Source organism: Cetorhinus maximus, chromosome 2, assembly GCF_964194155.1.
Source record: "Cetorhinus maximus chromosome 2, sCetMax3.hap1.1, whole genome shotgun sequence".
NCBI lineage: Eukaryota > Metazoa > Chordata > Chondrichthyes > Lamniformes > Cetorhinidae > Cetorhinus > Cetorhinus maximus.
The window spans coordinates 180,260,739-180,277,788 of NC_135880.1; the positions used below are offsets into that span (position 1 = coordinate 180,260,739).

The 17,050-nt window shown below is 48.0% G+C and overlaps 1 protein-coding gene across 1 annotated transcript in view; it reads right to left on the reverse strand.

Annotated features, from left to right (window-relative positions):
- Positions 1-17,050, reverse strand: part of megf10 (multiple EGF-like-domains 10) — a 176,436-nt gene that overhangs the window by 2,764 nt on the left and 156,622 nt on the right. Inside the window, exons 19-24 of the mRNA XM_078559641.1 lie at positions 12,488-12,616; positions 9,331-9,567; positions 6,745-6,872; positions 5,158-5,284; positions 3,295-3,342; positions 692-898 (exon numbers count right to left, since the gene is read on the reverse strand). Of these exons, the coding sequence (XP_078415767.1) occupies positions 692-898; positions 3,295-3,342; positions 5,158-5,284; positions 6,745-6,872; positions 9,331-9,567; positions 12,488-12,616 (876 nt within the window). The remainder of the gene's footprint in view (positions 1-691; positions 899-3,294; positions 3,343-5,157; positions 5,285-6,744; positions 6,873-9,330; positions 9,568-12,487; positions 12,617-17,050) is intronic.

Genomic DNA, 17,050 nt, shown 5'->3' on the forward strand with positions numbered 1-17,050 from the left:
GCAGACAATGGAAGGTGAAAATAACCAGGATGCACATCATATATCAATCTGTTTGCCAACTTAAGTGTTAGAACCATAGAAAAGTTTCAGTACAGGAGGCCATTCAGCCCATCTTGTCCATGCCAGCCCGAGGACACCCAGGTGCCCTTTCTAATCCCACCTTCCAGCACCCGGCCCATAGCTCTGCAGCTTACAGCACTTAAGGTGCAGATCCAGGTACTTTTTTTAAAAGTTTAGAGTTTCTGCCTGTACCACCAACTTGGGCAGTGAATTCCAGACACCCACTACCCTCTGTGTAAAAAAGTTCTTCCTCATGTCCCCCCTACACCTTCTGCCACTTATCTTGAATCTTGAATCTGTTGTAAAATATCCAAAGGTAAACTCAGCGAGAACTGGACAATGTATGTTTGTTTTAAATAAAGAAAGATATGAAGCTTTACTCATTTAGGAGTTTTTGCATGTCCAAGGAGAAATGCCGTGAATGATGTGAATAGGCATTGCTCAATATTCCTTGGTGGTTCTTTACACCTGATTATACATATAGGACTGTTTGTCTTGCTCTGTATGCACTCTTAAGACAAATGGTTTATTTTGAAACAACAATAAATGTAGTTAATTGTCAGATATATTCTGGTCTCTAACTTATTCACAAAGATGTTACTAAAACGACGAGGATGATCCCAATACCTACCAACTTCATAGACATTTTTATTTGCTGAAGTGGAGTTGCTAATCTCAGCATATGGTGAATCCCTGCGAGCCGGGGACTTCATCTCAACGTAACCACACTCGGAGTTTTTAGAGGTGTAGACTGGAGGGTCCTTGATGGTGGCGTATGGGTTCTCAGTGCTGTTGAGTGAGCAGGTGCTGGCACTACAGCCTGAACTCTTCACCAGATCTGAAAAGTTAAAATTAAATAATTCATTAAAATCCAAAAGGCTGATTGAATTTATGAAAACACCACAGCAGATCAGGCAGCAGCTGTGGAGAGAGCAACGGAGTTAACACTGCAGGCCGATGATCCTTCATCAGAGAGTTCCGATGAAAGGTCATTGACCTGAATCTTTAACTCTGTTTCTCTCTCCACGGATGTCTTCTGACCTGCTGAATATTTCCGGCATTTTCAGTTTTTATTTCAGATTCCCAGCATCTGTAGTATTTTGCTTTTGTGTTAAGAATACATCTGATGGCCATAATTTACTTTGGATGGCTGTTATGTTCCTTCTATCAGGCCCCCTGTTCAGCGAACACAGTGCACGCCTATCTACTGGTAAGTGGGTTGGTAATCAAGATGATGTAGACGAAGAGACCATTGTAAAATGAAGCACATGCTGTTTATTCACATAAGTAATGGAGCACGAACACATGTCTGCTTCTCAAACCAAAACCCATTCTAAAACTACTTATTAACAATGTAGCCCGTGCTACACAGCAATTGGGTAATACAATCACATGGTCAATCTGCTTACAGTTTCTTAAAGGTGTGTTGCACCTTAGATTACCACAATAACGTTCCACAATCAGCTGCACACCCTCCTCCCTTACATGTATGCTCAAAGCAGAGGTCGATAGATTTCTGGATACCAGTGACATCAGAGATATGGGGATAGTGTGGGAAGATGGTGTTGGGCTGGAAGATCAATCATGATCTGGTTAAATGGAGGAGCAGACTCGAGGGGCTGAATGGCCTACTCCTGCTCCTATGTTCCTATGTACCACTCCCCCCTCATACCCTTCCCTCTCCTATACCCATCCCTCCCTCATCTGTACCCCTCCGTCCCTCATACCCCTCCCTCTGCTGTAGTCCTCCCTCTCCTATACCCCTCCCTCTCTCATAACTCTCCCTCTCCTGTAGTCGTCGCTTTCCTAAACCCCTCCCTCCCTCACACCCCTCCCTTCCTCATACCTCTCCCTCCCTCATACCCCTCCCTCGCTCACTTACATCCCTCATCACAGGGAAAGAACATTACCTCTTTCCCAGCTCTGAAGAGCTCATGTTCCTTGGTTTCATTGTGTCCTTGGGCTCTACAGTTCCTTGGTCATTCACCCTTGGATGCTAAAACCTCCAACCCGTAACATTATAGCAATAATTCCACTCAAACATCAAGATTAGCGTTATTCTACTGGCACTACTATGCTTCAGTAAAATTAGTTTTTAAATACAATATTTGAAATGCTTATGTTCTCCCTACTGTCTCATTTTCCACCTGTTCTTTCTTCCACTTCCTCTCGCTTTTCAATTTTTTGGTAATTTTTTCTGTACTTTTATACACAATTTCTCAATATTCCAGACTTAAGCTGTTCTGCAACTTATTTTGCTTAAAGCCATTAAGCTTAAATAGAATGAGAAAGAGGCTGTTCGGCCCATTATAACGGGGCCAGCCCTCTTTAAGAGCTATCCAATTAGTCCCAAACCCCTGCTCTTTCCCCACAGCTCTGCACGTTTCTCTTTTTAAAATGTTTATCTAATTCTCTTTTTGAAAGTTACCATTGAACTTGACTTTTTTTTTGCCTCCCCAGAATTCCAAGCTCCTCATCTAGACCTAGGATTGAGGTTATGAATAACTGGCCCTGATTGGCTGAACATCAGTTTGCCATGGCCAATTTTACAGCTTCTCAAGACTCGGGACAATGTTCCTTTGATCTGGTGGCATCATTCAATTGGCCAGATTCCAAATTTTGGGGGTAAACGTCCCCAAAGCACTTCCCACTCCACCACCATAACTCCATAAGACCGTAACATCACCAGGAACCCTCAATTATGCACGTTAGCTGGATTTTCACCAAACATGCACTCCCTCCACCACTGGTGCCCAGTGGCAGCAGCATGCAGCATTTACAGGATGCACTGCAGCAACTGACCAAGGCTCCTTCGACAGTACCTTCCAAACCCGTGACCTCTACCGCCTAGAAGGACAAGGGCAGCAGACATATGGGAACACCACCACCTGGAAGTTCCCCTCCAAGCCACTCCCCATCCTGATGTGGAAATATATCACCATTCCTTCACTGTCGCTGGGTCAAAATCCTGGAACACTGTGCGCGTGCCACCACCACCTTTCTGAAGGGCAGCTAGACACTGGCAATGAATGCCAGCTTTGCCCCGATGCCACAACCCAGAATTAATTGAACAATAATTCATTCCTCCCTATAATTGTTTCCTGCTGCGCAATGAGGCACTATTGCTATTTGAGAAGCTCTCTCGTCTACTGCCCAGCAGACTTTCCCAGGCTTGGACTTTTGGGGGGTGGTGGGTGAAAGCTTTCAGAGCAAAGAAGCCATTTAAAACTGTACCTTTAAGAGATTTTCCAACATATCCTCGGTCAATACCGAATGCACTGCCTGTAAGTAAATAGAAACACAATAAGTTTCTGAGGCAGGATATGAATCATCTGGAGTAGCTGACTTCAGTTCTGGGGACTGCACCTCAGAAAAGATACCCGCCTTGGAGTATTATGCTAAATAGTTAAATTACAAGAACTAGTTACACAGACTAGGCTTGTATTTCCTTGAGTATATAAGATTACAGGGTGAGCTTAATGGGCAGAATTTTGCCGTCAGTGAGCAGGGGGCGGGGCCCGCTCGCCGACGCATAAAATGACACGGGATGACATCAGGCTGAACCCCTGACGTCATCCTGCCTCATTGAAATTTTCAGGAAGGCGGGGGCACAGCAAAATCAGCTGCGGGCCCGCCAACCTGTCAATGGCCAATTGAGGCCATTGACAGGATCATTTAAACAAGTAAAGGACCTGCCCGTCCAACCTTAAGGTTGGTGAGCAGGCCAGGAGCCCTGGCGAGGAATAGAAAAAACATGAAACCTCATCCAGTGGCGGGATGAAGTTTCATGCAGGGTTTTAAAAATTTTAATAAAGTTATTGTGTAAATTATGAACATGTCCCATCTCACGGGACATTGTCACATGAGAGGGAATTGTAAGGCTTTTTTTTTTCTATTTTTCATATTTTTCAAAGTGGAAGTGATCTCCCTGAGGCTGCACTTAGCCTCAGGGGGATGTGCCCTCTGTCGTGCGCATGCGTGAAAGAGCGCACTCTTGCCTTTAGGGATTCCCCTCCACCCGCACAGGGAGCGCATAGCGCTTCCCACCAGACATCACGCTGGGTGGGCCTTAATTGGCCCACCCACTTAAAATGGGGGCAGGGCCCGCTTCTCCGGCAGGGATCGGCTCCCCGCCGGCCGGGGTGATGTCAGGATAAAGGGTAATTGGAATCTGGAACTCTCTCCCCTCAAAAAGCTGTTGAGGCTGAGGGTAAATGGAAAACTTCAATACTGAGATTGAGAGATTTTTGTTGGGTAAGGGTTTTAAGGGATACGGAACAAAGCTGGTAGACGGAGTTGAGGTACAGATCAAGCATGTTTTAATTGAATGGGAGAGCAGAGGAGGGGTGTGAATGGCCTCCTCCCATTCCTATGTAGCAGCTTGATATAAAATGATGCATAGACCAAGAAAATCTAATTGTAATCATTGTAAACGTTACACCAGGAAAAACTTTGAGCAGTTGGAAAGCCAGCTCTAAGGCTTTTATAGGGGTGGGACAAGGGGTGGGCAGCCAACCAGCTCCCAGAAGGCAAGTTTAAATACGTTAATGAGGCTGGCAGCTGTGTTTGCCAGGCCATGGGAAGGGAGGAACGGGCAGTTTTGGGGAGAAGGTAAATTCCTTTACAGCACTGCTTGTGGGCCAAGAGGAAAGGGAATGCTTTTTCCTAGGCCTCCCAGCCGACCCCACCATCAGATCCTGTCCCCCTGTATGAAGATCCCTGTGGTTTGGGATTGGACCCAGAATCCCCATCCCGACCCACCCCCAGCTGGTGTCAGGGATTTGATTGACCTGGTCCTTGGAGCACCCAACTCTGGGGTCCTCCCACTCAAATGTAAGCCAAACCTGTTAACCTGGCTGACTTCCAAGTGAAGAATCTGTCAGAGCCAAAGGCCATCCACTACAGAGTTAAAATTCCACAGCATGTGGCGAAACCCAGATTTCCGGGGTTCCCATCTGAATCTCTGTCCCCTCCCCCACCCAAAACTATGTAACCTGCCCCTGTTAATATCTGATTCATTCTTCCCCAATCAAATCTGAGTATCATTACATGCGCCATTGCATTCATCAGCTAAAAATGAGTTAGAAATTGGAATACCTAGATCATTAGGATATCCACCTTGTTTCCAGTCTGCAGGTAGTGTTGCTGTGTAGTCCAGAACAGAGCCTTGCTTTCCTTGACTCTTGATGTTTTTGATGTTTACGAAGAGTTGATTGTTTTTTGTCTGTGGAGTTAAAAACGAGCAATTAAAATACAGCATCAGAAGAATTTATTCTCAGCTTAATACTGTTTACTACTGAGAGTTACAGTTTCAATAGCCACATGTCTATTTGCCATTTTTGTTGAGTTTGTGGCTTTACATTGAGTGGTTTATTTGACAATGGATTCAGGGGACAGATTCCTTGAATCCAGGCCATAATTTGCATTGCAATCTTCAGCCTACCATGTTTTTTTTTCATTCATGAGATGTGAGCTTCGCTGGCTGGGCCAGCATTTATGGCCCATCCCTAGTTGCCCTTGAGAAGGTGGTGGTGAGCTGCCTTCTTGAACCGCTGCAGTCCAAGTGGTGTAGGTACACCCACAGTGCTGTTAGGGAGGGAGTTCCAGGGTTTTGACCCAGCGACAATGAAGGAACGGTGATATATTTCCAAGTCAGGATGGTGAGTGATTTGGAGGGGAACTTCCAGGTGGTGGTGTTCCCATGGGCGGAATTTTAATTTTAATTTTAATTTCCAGTTGCTGCATGAGCAGGACAGTAAAGTGCAGCAAACTGTTCAAAAGTCCATTGACTACGGCCGGACCATAAAATCCTGCTGGCATAAAATTCTGCCCCACGTGTCTGCTGCCCTTGTCCTTCTAGGTGGTAGCGGTCGTGGGTTTAGAAGGCGTCTAAGGTGCCTTATTGTAGGTGCTGGCAGCTCGTTAGCATATATTAAAAGAAGGCAATGAAAAATTTAAATTTATATAGTGTCTTTCACATTCTCAGGAAACCCCAAAGTGCTTCACAATCAATTAAGTACTTTTGCAATGAGGTCACTGTTATGCGAAATGCAGCAGCCAATTTCTGCACAGTAAGCTCCCGCAAACAGCAATCTGATGATGACCAGACAGCCTGTTTCTAAGTGATGTTAATTGAGGAATAAATATCAGCCCAGGACACCACAGAGAACTCCCCTGCTTTTCTTCAAAATAGTGGCCATGGTATCTTTTCCATTCAGCTGGGGCCTCAGTTTAACAAAAGACAGGGCGGCACTCCCTCAGTACTGCACTGGGAGTGTCAGGCTGGATTTTTGTGCTCAGGCCGCTGGAGTGGGACTTGAACCCACAAACAGTTGGGGCAAATGGCCTGTTTCTGTGCTGTAATTCATAGAATGATACATAACACAAGGAAACCATTTGGCCCATCGCGCCCTTGATGGCTCTTTGGTAGGACTATCCAATTAATTCCTGGGTTCTTTCCCCATAAGTACACTATGCCATTCTATGCAGCACACAATGCGTTATCCTGCTACTAAAGTTGACCACTGTTCAAACAAGGCTGCTTCTTTAATACTGCAAAACCTAAATTTCTCTAATTTCTGAAGCCAATTGTTGTTGTCAGGTTGACAATTGTTAGTAACTGTCATTCAGTTGTAATTGAAATAGTAACTATTATAACTTGGTTTTACAGTGAATATATCTTACCTTTCCAGACGTGCCACGTTGACAATTGTTGGTGTGAGGTGGGCTCCCACATTGCGCTAAAGTGTGGTAGCTTGGGTTGGAGAAATAATGGCTGTTTGCATTCCCAGCATTACCTGGTGGCATATTCTCTACAGAAAAACAGTCAATGAGATTCAGAAAGTGCCTTCACGTTTGTAATTTTGGTCATTAAACTGTTCCCTGAGTCGGCTAATAGCACGAATTGGACCATTTTGATGTGTTACCTCCAGGCTACAAAACAACAACGTGCAGCTATTTTGCACCTTTGACATAATAAAATGTTAAACTTTAATGTTTTGAGTCTGTATGACTCTTCTTCAAGAAGAGTCACACAGACTTGAAACGTTAACTCTGTTTCTCTCTCCACAGACGCTGCCAGACCTGCTGAGCTTTTCCAGCATTTTCTGTTTTTATTTCAGATTTCCGGCATCCGCAGTATTTTGCTTTCATCGTGGGAAAAAAGAAGGATGAGGGGTGACTTAATAGAGGTCTTTAACATTTTGACAGGTTTTGATAGAGTGGATACACAGAGAATGTTTCCCCTTCTGGGGAAGAGCATAACTAGAGAGCCATCAATATAAGATAGTCATCAATAAATCCAATCGGGAATTCAGGAGAAACCTCTTTACCCAGAGAGTGGCGAGAACGTGGAACTCACTACCACAGGAAATGTCTGAGGTGAATAGTATGGACACATTTAATGGGATGCTAGATAAGCACACGAGGGAGAAAGAACAGAAGATTTATAATGATAGAGTTAGACGAGGAAAGATGGGAGGAGAAATGGGGGAGAGAGGGGCGGAGAGGTTTGAGGAGCGAATTCCAGAGTTTAGCGCATTGGCAGCTGAAGGCCCGACCACCAATGGTGGAACGATTAAAACTGGACTGGAGGAGGGCTTAAATGTGAATTAAATACTAACTTAAATACAACTTATTAGAACATTAATGTACTTGTGCATCGGAAAGTGTATCCGAAGAGGTAATCAGCTCATTGTTGAGACGCTCCAGTGTATCAAAATGTGTGTACTCAGGGACAAGCTAAGCATCTCTTCAAATAGAATTTTATGATACCCTAGGGCATTAATGTTGTAGCAAATCATATTTAAGTCATATTTACGTCCACTGAGATCTCTGTACACCCCATTGATCCCCATTCTGGACAGATTGACTGATAGTAGACAGCTGAGTGGTGGTGGTGGTGTGTCGCAGGTCACTCAGGGAGTCTGGAGCTATGGATAGTGATGGCTCCAATATTCTTAACATCACATGGCTGACCGGGAATCTCTGCCGCTCTTGCTGCCTGTCATTGGCGTGTAGCATATAAGGAATTGCAGGAGTGAAATTAGGAAACACTTCTACACGCAAAGGGTGGTAGAAGTTTGGAACTCTCTTCCACAAATGGCAACAGATGCTCAATCAGTTGTTAATTTTAAACCTGAGACTGATAATTCCTTTGGTTAACAAGAATCTAAGAGATATGGGGTAAAGGCAGGTAGGTGGAGTTCGGTCACAGATCAGCCATGATTTCATTGAATGGTGGTACAGGCTCAAGGGACTGAATGGCCTCCTCCTGTTCTTAAATCAGTCTGTACTATTAACAACTCAATGAGCTTTTAAACATAAACATTTTTTTTTTGTATTTTTTTTCAAAGCAGGATTCTAACATGATACCAAGGAAAAATATGACTGTCTCCGCCCTCAGCCTATTAACTAGTCTTGGCTCACTATTTGGTCCATCAAATTCATCAGGAAATACTGAACACCTCCCGATTTCTCGGTGTGTGTTGGGTTGGTGCCTTGCTGACACAGGTCGTGAAGAATGAATACCCACAAAAACACAGATATTTTAGTTTAAGCCACTAAGATGAAGTCTGCAAACCCAAAATCACATCCAGAGTAACTCCATTCAGTCTGGACACTGGCCCTCAGGAAGGATCCACTAGCCATCGAGGGAGCGGAGTGAAGTTTCACCAGGGCTCCTGGGTTGCAAGGGTTAAATTACGAGGGCGGGTTCCATAGGCTCGGCTTCAGTTCCCTTCAGTTTAGTAGCGGAGGGGGGGGGGTGACATCATCGATGTGCTTAAAATAATTGAAAGATTTGAGGGGTAGATAGAGAGAAATCATTTCTTCTGCTGAGGGTGGGGGTGGGGGGGGGGGTGGGGGGGTGTGGAGGAGGAGGAGGAGGAGGGGTGGGGGGGGGGAGACCCAGTGCAGAACAAGGGGCTGTGGCCTCAAAGTTAGAGCCAGGCCTTTCAGGGGTGATGGCCGGAGGAACTCCGAGTGGAAATCTGGAACTCTCTCCCCCAGCAAAGCTTTTGAGGCTGGGGGGCTCGAGTGAAAGTTTGAAAATGGAGATTAATAATTTTTTGTGAGGTATTAAAAAGGAAATGGAGCCAAGACAGGGCGATTAATATAGGGGATCAGCCGTAATCTAACTGAATGGCGGACCAGGCTTGGGGGGGCCGGATGGCCGACTATTGCTCCCTGTGGAATAACATTGGCGTCCGTCCACCATGAACGTTAGCGGCTGATCAATATTTGGCCGCTCGGGCGCTGGGAGTCTCTCACCTGTGATGGAGTAATCTGCGTTCATGACCCTGAGGGCGGGTGAGTAGGTGACAGCTGCCATGTTGGCCTCCTTTCCTTTCTGTTTCCGGCGATACATTATGAAGAGCACCAGGAGGAAGAGGACAATCAGGAGAAGGATGACGATGCCCACCGTGGCCCCGATCTGATGGGAGTCGGCAGGAATGGCCGTGCTGGTCCGGCTAAGGCTGTTGAGGTTTCCCACAATTATAACGCCGGCTGGAAAGAAACGAGCAAAAACATTTTATTTTATTTTTTTTTAATGACATGGTATCTACAACACAGGATCAGCCCCGTTGCTCCTGGGTTGAGTTCCTGGCGGGGATTAGAGAGGGATTTTCCGGAATTTCTTTTGCCCGATTGTACCACTCGCAGGCAGAGAGCGCATTGGTTGGAGTGGAGCCTGCAGTTAGCGGTGATACATGAGGTGTAACCAACTGATTAAAAAACTCCCAGCCTCTATGGAGTCAACCCAACCACAGCAGCCGTCACTGAAGCGTGATTCCATGGAGCCTGAGATATTCAAATCAAATTATTAACTCCAGCACACGCGAGTTTAAATAGAGTTAGAAGTCCACAAGGACTCCTGGCCTCCTGTCTAAATTGATCAATGGTGTGTTCAGTCACAGCGCTTTTGATCTCCAACGTGACAAAAAGCCGACATCGAGCGTGATTTACTGCACAGTACCACCGCCCCACCCTCCCCCCCTCGTCACCTGGGGGTGGGCTAGCAGGTGGACCTGTTGAATGGGCAGGAAGGGTGGGGGGAGGTGGTAGAGAGCCCATCGCCTTCCCGACTACCCCCAAGGGCGGGGCCAAAAAGGCTTGAGGTCAGCCTTCCCTCCCCCAGGCCAATAAAGGCCGAAAGGGTCTCATTCTGCTGCCACTGGCATTTTACCGGTGAAGGGGTGGGGATGGGAGGGGTGGGGGCAGTGGGGGTGGGGGCGGTGGGGGTGGGGGTGTGGGGCTAGGAGGGGTGGGGTGGGGTGGGGGTGGGGGGTTGAGAGTGGTGGGGTGAGGGTGGGGATGGGGGTTGTCTGGCTGGTGGTGGGGGTGGGAGGGGTTCTGGTGGGGGGGTGAGGTGTGGGGTATGGGGGTGGGGGTGGGAGGGGTATGGGTAGGGGGGTGTGGGTGGGGGTAGGGGGGTTTGGGTGGGGGTGGGAGGGTTGGGGGTGGGATGGGAGGGGTGGGGGTTTGTGGGTGCCGTCACGCCACATGGGTGATCCCCCTCCTGCCGGGGCGCATTGGCGGGATCAGCCCATGACAAGGGGCTGTTACAGCAGTGGAAAGACTGACCCCTGCCCTTTAAACTGACCCCCCCCACCCCACCCCCGCCCAGGCTGCTGTCTTCGGGGCCTTCCTGCCTGTCATCAATGAGGCTCCCCCCACTTACCTGTGTTCCAGGGCCTCCACAATGGTCCTCCACCCGGGGCTCCTGCAATGCCGATGGTGCCACTGCTCCTGGTGGCACCACCGGTTCTGAAGAGCTGCCAGTCCCTGATTGGCGGGCAGCTCTTGGGGGTGGGATATTTGCTGTGTCGGTGCCAGGAACTCTGATGGCGGCAAGTGAGCACCTAAATGACTTTTAATGACATCAGGGGGCCCAGGAATGGCTATGCGGGGTTGCCAGTAGATGGGCCCATTGTCACGGCCATTAAATTCAGCCAACCGCGCCCCTTCACAGGGTGGGCAATGGTATGGACAGGGCAATGGTATGGACAGGGATCAAAAGGACGTGGAGCTAAAATGTGAACACATTTTTTTTTAATTCACCCATAGGATGTGGGCTTCGCTGGCTGGGTCAACATTTATTGCCCATCCCTAACTACCCTTGAGAAGGTGGTGGTGAGCTGCCTTCTTGAACTGCTGCAGTCCATGTGGTGTAGGTACACCCACAGTGCTGTTAGGGAGGGAGTTCCAGGGTTTTGACCCAGCGACAGTGAAGGAACGGCGATATATTTCCAGTCAGGATGGTGAGTGGCTTGGAGGGGAAATTCCAGGTGCTGGTACTCCCTCTTCCTTTGTTCACGTGTTTGACCTGATACCAAAATCGAAGATATGGTCAATTCTTTAGTCATCCAAAGGATGGCGTATAGGGGATGTCAAGGTGACGGGAAACAGCGGCAAATGGAATGCAATGTCATTAAGTGTGAGGTGATGCACTTTGGTAAATATCTGTGGATTCATTGCCGCTGGAGGGCAAAGAGATTTGGGGGAAGACAGGGTTGAAGCAGCCGCACACCAGGATAATACAGCCGCTCAAAAGGCTGATGAAATTCTAAGTTTCATCGCAAGGTTTAGGACATTGAAGCCGACTGAAAACGATGAGCCTTTATCACACAATAAGAGCTCAGTTAGAGCTCAATAGGAAGGATATTGAGGCCTTAGAAAGGCAAAGATTCATGAGGGAGCTGCTGGCTGTGAAGAAATACAAATATGAAGGAAGACCTGAGAATGTGATTTATTTTGTCATTTGAAAAACACATTATGAGGGCGATCTGATTGAAATGTTTCCAGACCCATAGACGTTTACAGCACTGGAGGAGGCCATTCAGCCCATCGTGTACCCACCGGCCAACAAAGATCTGACTATGCTAATCCCATTTTCCAGCGCTTGGCCCATAGCCCTGGAAGCTATGTAAGGATAGAAGCAGATCATTTCCAAAAGGTGAGGGGTCAAGAAGGAGGGGGGTCATAGATAAAAAAAAACTAACTGTAAGAGATTTAGAACAGAGGGCAAGAGAGGCATCTTCACACAGAGAGTTGTGTGGCTGTGGGATTCACAGGGTTAGTGCTTGAGACAGAAACCATGACCACATTCAGGACTAGATTGGAAAGGTAGGTGAAGGGACATGGGAACAAGGCAGGGAAATGTGATTGGAACTACTTGTTCGCATGGAGGGTAAATGCTAACATGGACACAATGGGCCAAATGGCCCCTAACTTCTATGTAGCACCCCCATTCCAAAAAGCAGCCTTCTGTCTGCCTGAGTGCTTTGGATTATACTGAAATGTATTTATTAATAAACATGTAGCAATTGAAACTGAAGAGATTCATTAATCTCCAAGGTTTAAGAAGGCAAGTGAGCTTGTGAACCGATATAATATACGGTGACTGGGCTGAGAGTGAACAGTTTACCTTGGTCACACTTTGACCCTTTCCATCCTGGGCTGCAGTAACAAGTCCCTTTGATATGGTCACATGTTGAGTTGTTCAGACAGTCACACACCTGTCGACAGCCATAACCATAGGTCCCTGGCAGACATCCTGCAAGACATCAACATCAAGGGTGGTCAGATCGGGCATTCAAACACCCCTGGGGGGTCTCCAGTCTTTCAGACTGGTCTCACAAGACCCGCTCATCGTTGTTCAAGAAATCAAAATATCTTTTACTTGGCCAACACATAGGGCTGGATTTTACGCTCCCTCATTGGTAGGTTTGAAAATGGGGGGGGGAGGGGTCACGTAAAATCCAACGGGTGGTCTTCCCATCACCCACCCACCTGCCCCCAACCCTTCTGAAATTTTACAGGGAGTGGGAGGGATATTGAGAGGCACGCCCGCTTGCCCTCCGACAACTTTGTCGGCGCATGTTGGTGTCAGGCAAGAGTGGGCCTCCTTTGTGGGTCCTGGGGACCATTGGTGGCGCTGCCCCCACCTCCCTCAAGATCATCACCCCCTTTAACCCTCCCCCAGCCTCTTCAACGTGACACCATCCACCGCGCACCCCCCCGCACCAAATCCCCCTCCCCCCATCGCTGAGACCAGCCCCGCCCACCCCCCTCCCCCCTCCTCCCCTCCGACTTGGACTTATCTGGGTTCCTCAGTGTGGTGGCACTGCCTGTAGTCCCAGCATTGGCCACCGCTCCGGCTGGCCGTCAGTTCTCTAAGGCAGGCCCCTCCTCCCGAGAATGGGGCACAGGACTCACACTTAGAGCAACTAGCGCCGCTCCCAGTGTTACATTTCTGAAGGGCAGCCATGGGATGGTGGGCTGGCTCCCCCCAGCAACCTTTTAGCTAGGGTGGTGGGGTCTGCGGCACCCCGTAAAACCCAGCCCATAGTTTACCAGAGATTTTGGTGAGTGGGGTCCCAATGTTTCATCGAAAAGACAAAAGTTTGCACCTATACAGCGTCTTTCACGATCTCAGAACATCCCGAATCGCTTCACAACTAATGAAGTACTTTTGAAACATAGTCACTGTTGTAATGTCGGAAAGTGCAGCAGCCAATTTGCACAGAGAAAGCTCCCAGAAAACAACAATGCGATAATGAGCCGGTAATCTGTTTTAGCAACGCTGATTGATGGATAAATATTGTCGAGGGTGCTGGGGAGAATACCCCTGCTCTTCAAAATAGTGCCACGGGATTGCTTACGTTCATTGGAGAAGGAAGAAGGGGCTCTGTTTGACAGCTCATGCTAAATGTGGCACCTCTGACAGTGAAGTATTCTACTGGTGCTGCACAGGGAGTGTCAGCCTAAAATCTGAATTCAAGCCCCACTCTAGGGATTTGAACCCACAGCCTTCTGACCTCAAAGGCAAGACTGACACACACTGAGCTGCAGCTTGACAAATGGTGATTCATGACAATCAAAGCTGTGACCCATAACAAAGCTGGAAAATAACATCTTACGGCGGCATATCTCATTAATAATGATCTGCAACAGCCATCCCAAAGTTAATCTGCTCACTAGTTCTCATGTCTCGCTAGAGATTTACTTTAAAAATGCACAATTCAAGTACTGGGACTGATATTCCTCTCTGTGCCAATGTGCACATTTGATGGGTGTAACAAGGAAGAAATTTGGCGGCAATCTGTCCCATAGAAAATCTTCCAAATTTACAGATTCGTAGCCGGTAACCCTGTGTAATGGGCATGCCTGTAACAGGTGGGAGGTATGTTTTCCAATGCTACACTCCTTCCCGGCACAACGTGCCTTCAGTTGCCTGGTCCTAAGCTCTGGAATTCCATCCCCAAACCCCTTCTCCCTCACTTTCCTCCTTTAAAACGTTCCTTTAACATACAGTAACGTCCTGATGAGTCGAATCTCGGGGAAACTGCCCACAGGTTTGCGTTAAGCGGAGTTTCATGACAGCCGAGGAGGCACCACTCCCACATGAAAATGCGTCTCTAAGTGACCTGATATACCTACAAACGCTGTCGATGTCAACAACAACAAATCCAAATGCCGAATGCAAACACAGTGAAGTAGTAAGCGTGTGAAAAAGCCTTTATTCAATTTGTCCACACCTTACAATGGCCTGACCTTGCACAGGGACAAAGCTTCACATTGAAAAACGTTGGGAGTTTCCTCCGGGAAAATTCCGTAATCTTTTTCTGCTTGGGTGAGCGGGTGGGCTTTCATCGGACTCTTCAGGGTCCCCGGGCTCCTAGGTTGAAGAATGTGCTGCACCTACGATGGCGTCATCTCTCAGCTCCGTCGCGCAGGGTACGGCATGGTCCACCCTCGACGGAAGCTTCCGTGGTTATCCCTGCCAGAACCTCCGTGATGACCTCCCGCAGGCGAGCGAAAAGCGCTGCTCCTCCTTGTTCCCGACACCTTGTGCAGCCGTAACCTGTGTGAACCCAATCTCCGACCGACGGCGCTTTTAACTTTCTCACAGGTTTAGGCCTGCTCGCAGGCTTTGCACGTTCTTTCAGGGGGAGCTCTCAATCTCAATCCCAGCATGCCGTGATTCCATGCTCTTGTGTGGTCTAACCCCGCTCTGATTGGTTGGCACGGTCATATGACAAGCTTAGACAAGTTCGGCCAATTTGGAGTTACCAGTGTGGAATTCTAGCTTATCACGGCATCGTTCTTTGGGATTTGTTATTTTGCCAGTGGGAATGGTTGATGGCTTTAACACAACTGGAATTCCGTATCATCCAAGTTTGACTCATTGCGATTTCACTGTACCTCTTTGATCCAGCTTTCGACCATCTGCCCTGATATCTCCCCACGTGGCTCAGTTCTCAAATTTTTGCCAGATAATCTTGCCGACGAAGCACCTGGGATGCTTCACGATCTTAAAGGCGCTATACGAATGTAAGCTGCTGTTGCTGTTGAACCCATCCAAATCGGCACCTGGAACTGCAGTTCAACATACCGCCACAAGATGGGGCATCAGTACTGTGGCAGTAGGGGCCAAACGCTCAGCAATGAAACATCTGCCTTTCGCGGCTAATTCTCCCATTCTGACAAGGCGTCAATTTAAAATTGCCGCTTTAATTCTCCTGCTCAGCTCCCACTTTGCCCTCAGCCCTCCTGCGCTGAATCTCCGAGTAAGGTCGAGGAACAAGGCCTCACCTTTGCACCGGGCACGTTATAACCTTCCTGGATCCAGCACTGAGTTTAACCATTTCAGCCTGGAATTCCTGCCCACTTTTTTGGATTTGGACAGCAGGTGCTGGCAATGGTTCTTCTGTCACACGTTCCTCCAGGCCCATTTACCTGTCCCACTGCCTTCCCCTTTTGCTTAAGCACAATCATCCCTTCTATCATTCAGACACCATCAACCCCCCCCCCCCACAACATTCCCCTGTCTTTTAACCGGCTTAAAAACCGTGAAAATACTTAAACTTCAGGTCACACACACCTGGAATGTTGACTCTGCTTCTCCCTCCACAGGTGTTGCCAGACCGGCCGGCTGGGCATTTCCAGCACCTGCAGCATTTTGCTTTCTTTCATTCGCTCATGGCGGGGCGCGTGGGTGTCACTGGCAAAGCCAGCATTTGTTGCCCATCCCTAATTACCCTTGTGGCAGTGGGTGGAGATTGACAATGCTCTCTGGGGGCAGGTTGGCGGGGTGGGGGGGGAGAGGGGGCTATTGCTTTAAGGGCGAGCTCATAATAATAAGGCTCTTTTAGTGCGTGCAGGGCACCATAACAAGGCGCAGCCTTTCCTGCCTGAAATAAGCACAGGGCTTAAAACGCTGTGGGTGGAATTTCACACCGGAGGGATCTTATGGTCCTGTGGCGAGCAATGGGTGTTTTGGACGGCTTGCCATATTTTACAGCCGCGGTTCCCACCGATTCGGAGCCATTAAACTCCGCCCTGTAAGCAGCAAGTTTGAAATTGGCATTAATGTAAATGGGTAATGGTTAAGCCTTTTTTGGGACAAAATAAGCCGCTGCTCCTTTTAGACGTGGATACTTTTAAGTGGCGCGGGCTGTTACTTGAAACTATATAACTCGAACTGATATAAAACACTGGTTTGGTCTCAACTGGAGTATGGGGTCCAGTTCTGTGCCACAGGATGTGAAGGCATCGCAGGGAGTTCAGAAAAGAGTCACGAAAATGGCTCCAGAGAGGAGGAACTTCAGTTGCATGGGGAGATTGGAGGAGCTGGGTTTATCACCTTGGGCAGGGGGTCGAAAGGAGATTAGGCAGAGGTTTTCGGGGATCCGGACAGAGTAGAAACTGTTCCCATCGGCGGAATGGTCAAAAACTACAGGTCGCTGATTTAAGGTGAATGGCAAAAAAAAAAAATAGCACCGGGAAATGTTTTCACGCAGCGAGTGGTTAGGATCTGGAAGGCATGGCCTGAGAGCGTGGTGGAGGCAGGTTCACTCGAGGCTTTCAGAAGAGATCTGGATCATTATCTGAAAAGGAAAGATTTGCAGGGCTGCGGGGAAAGGGCAGGGAAGAGGCACCCGGTGAACTGCTCTTACAGAGAGCCAGAACAGCCACGATGGGCCGA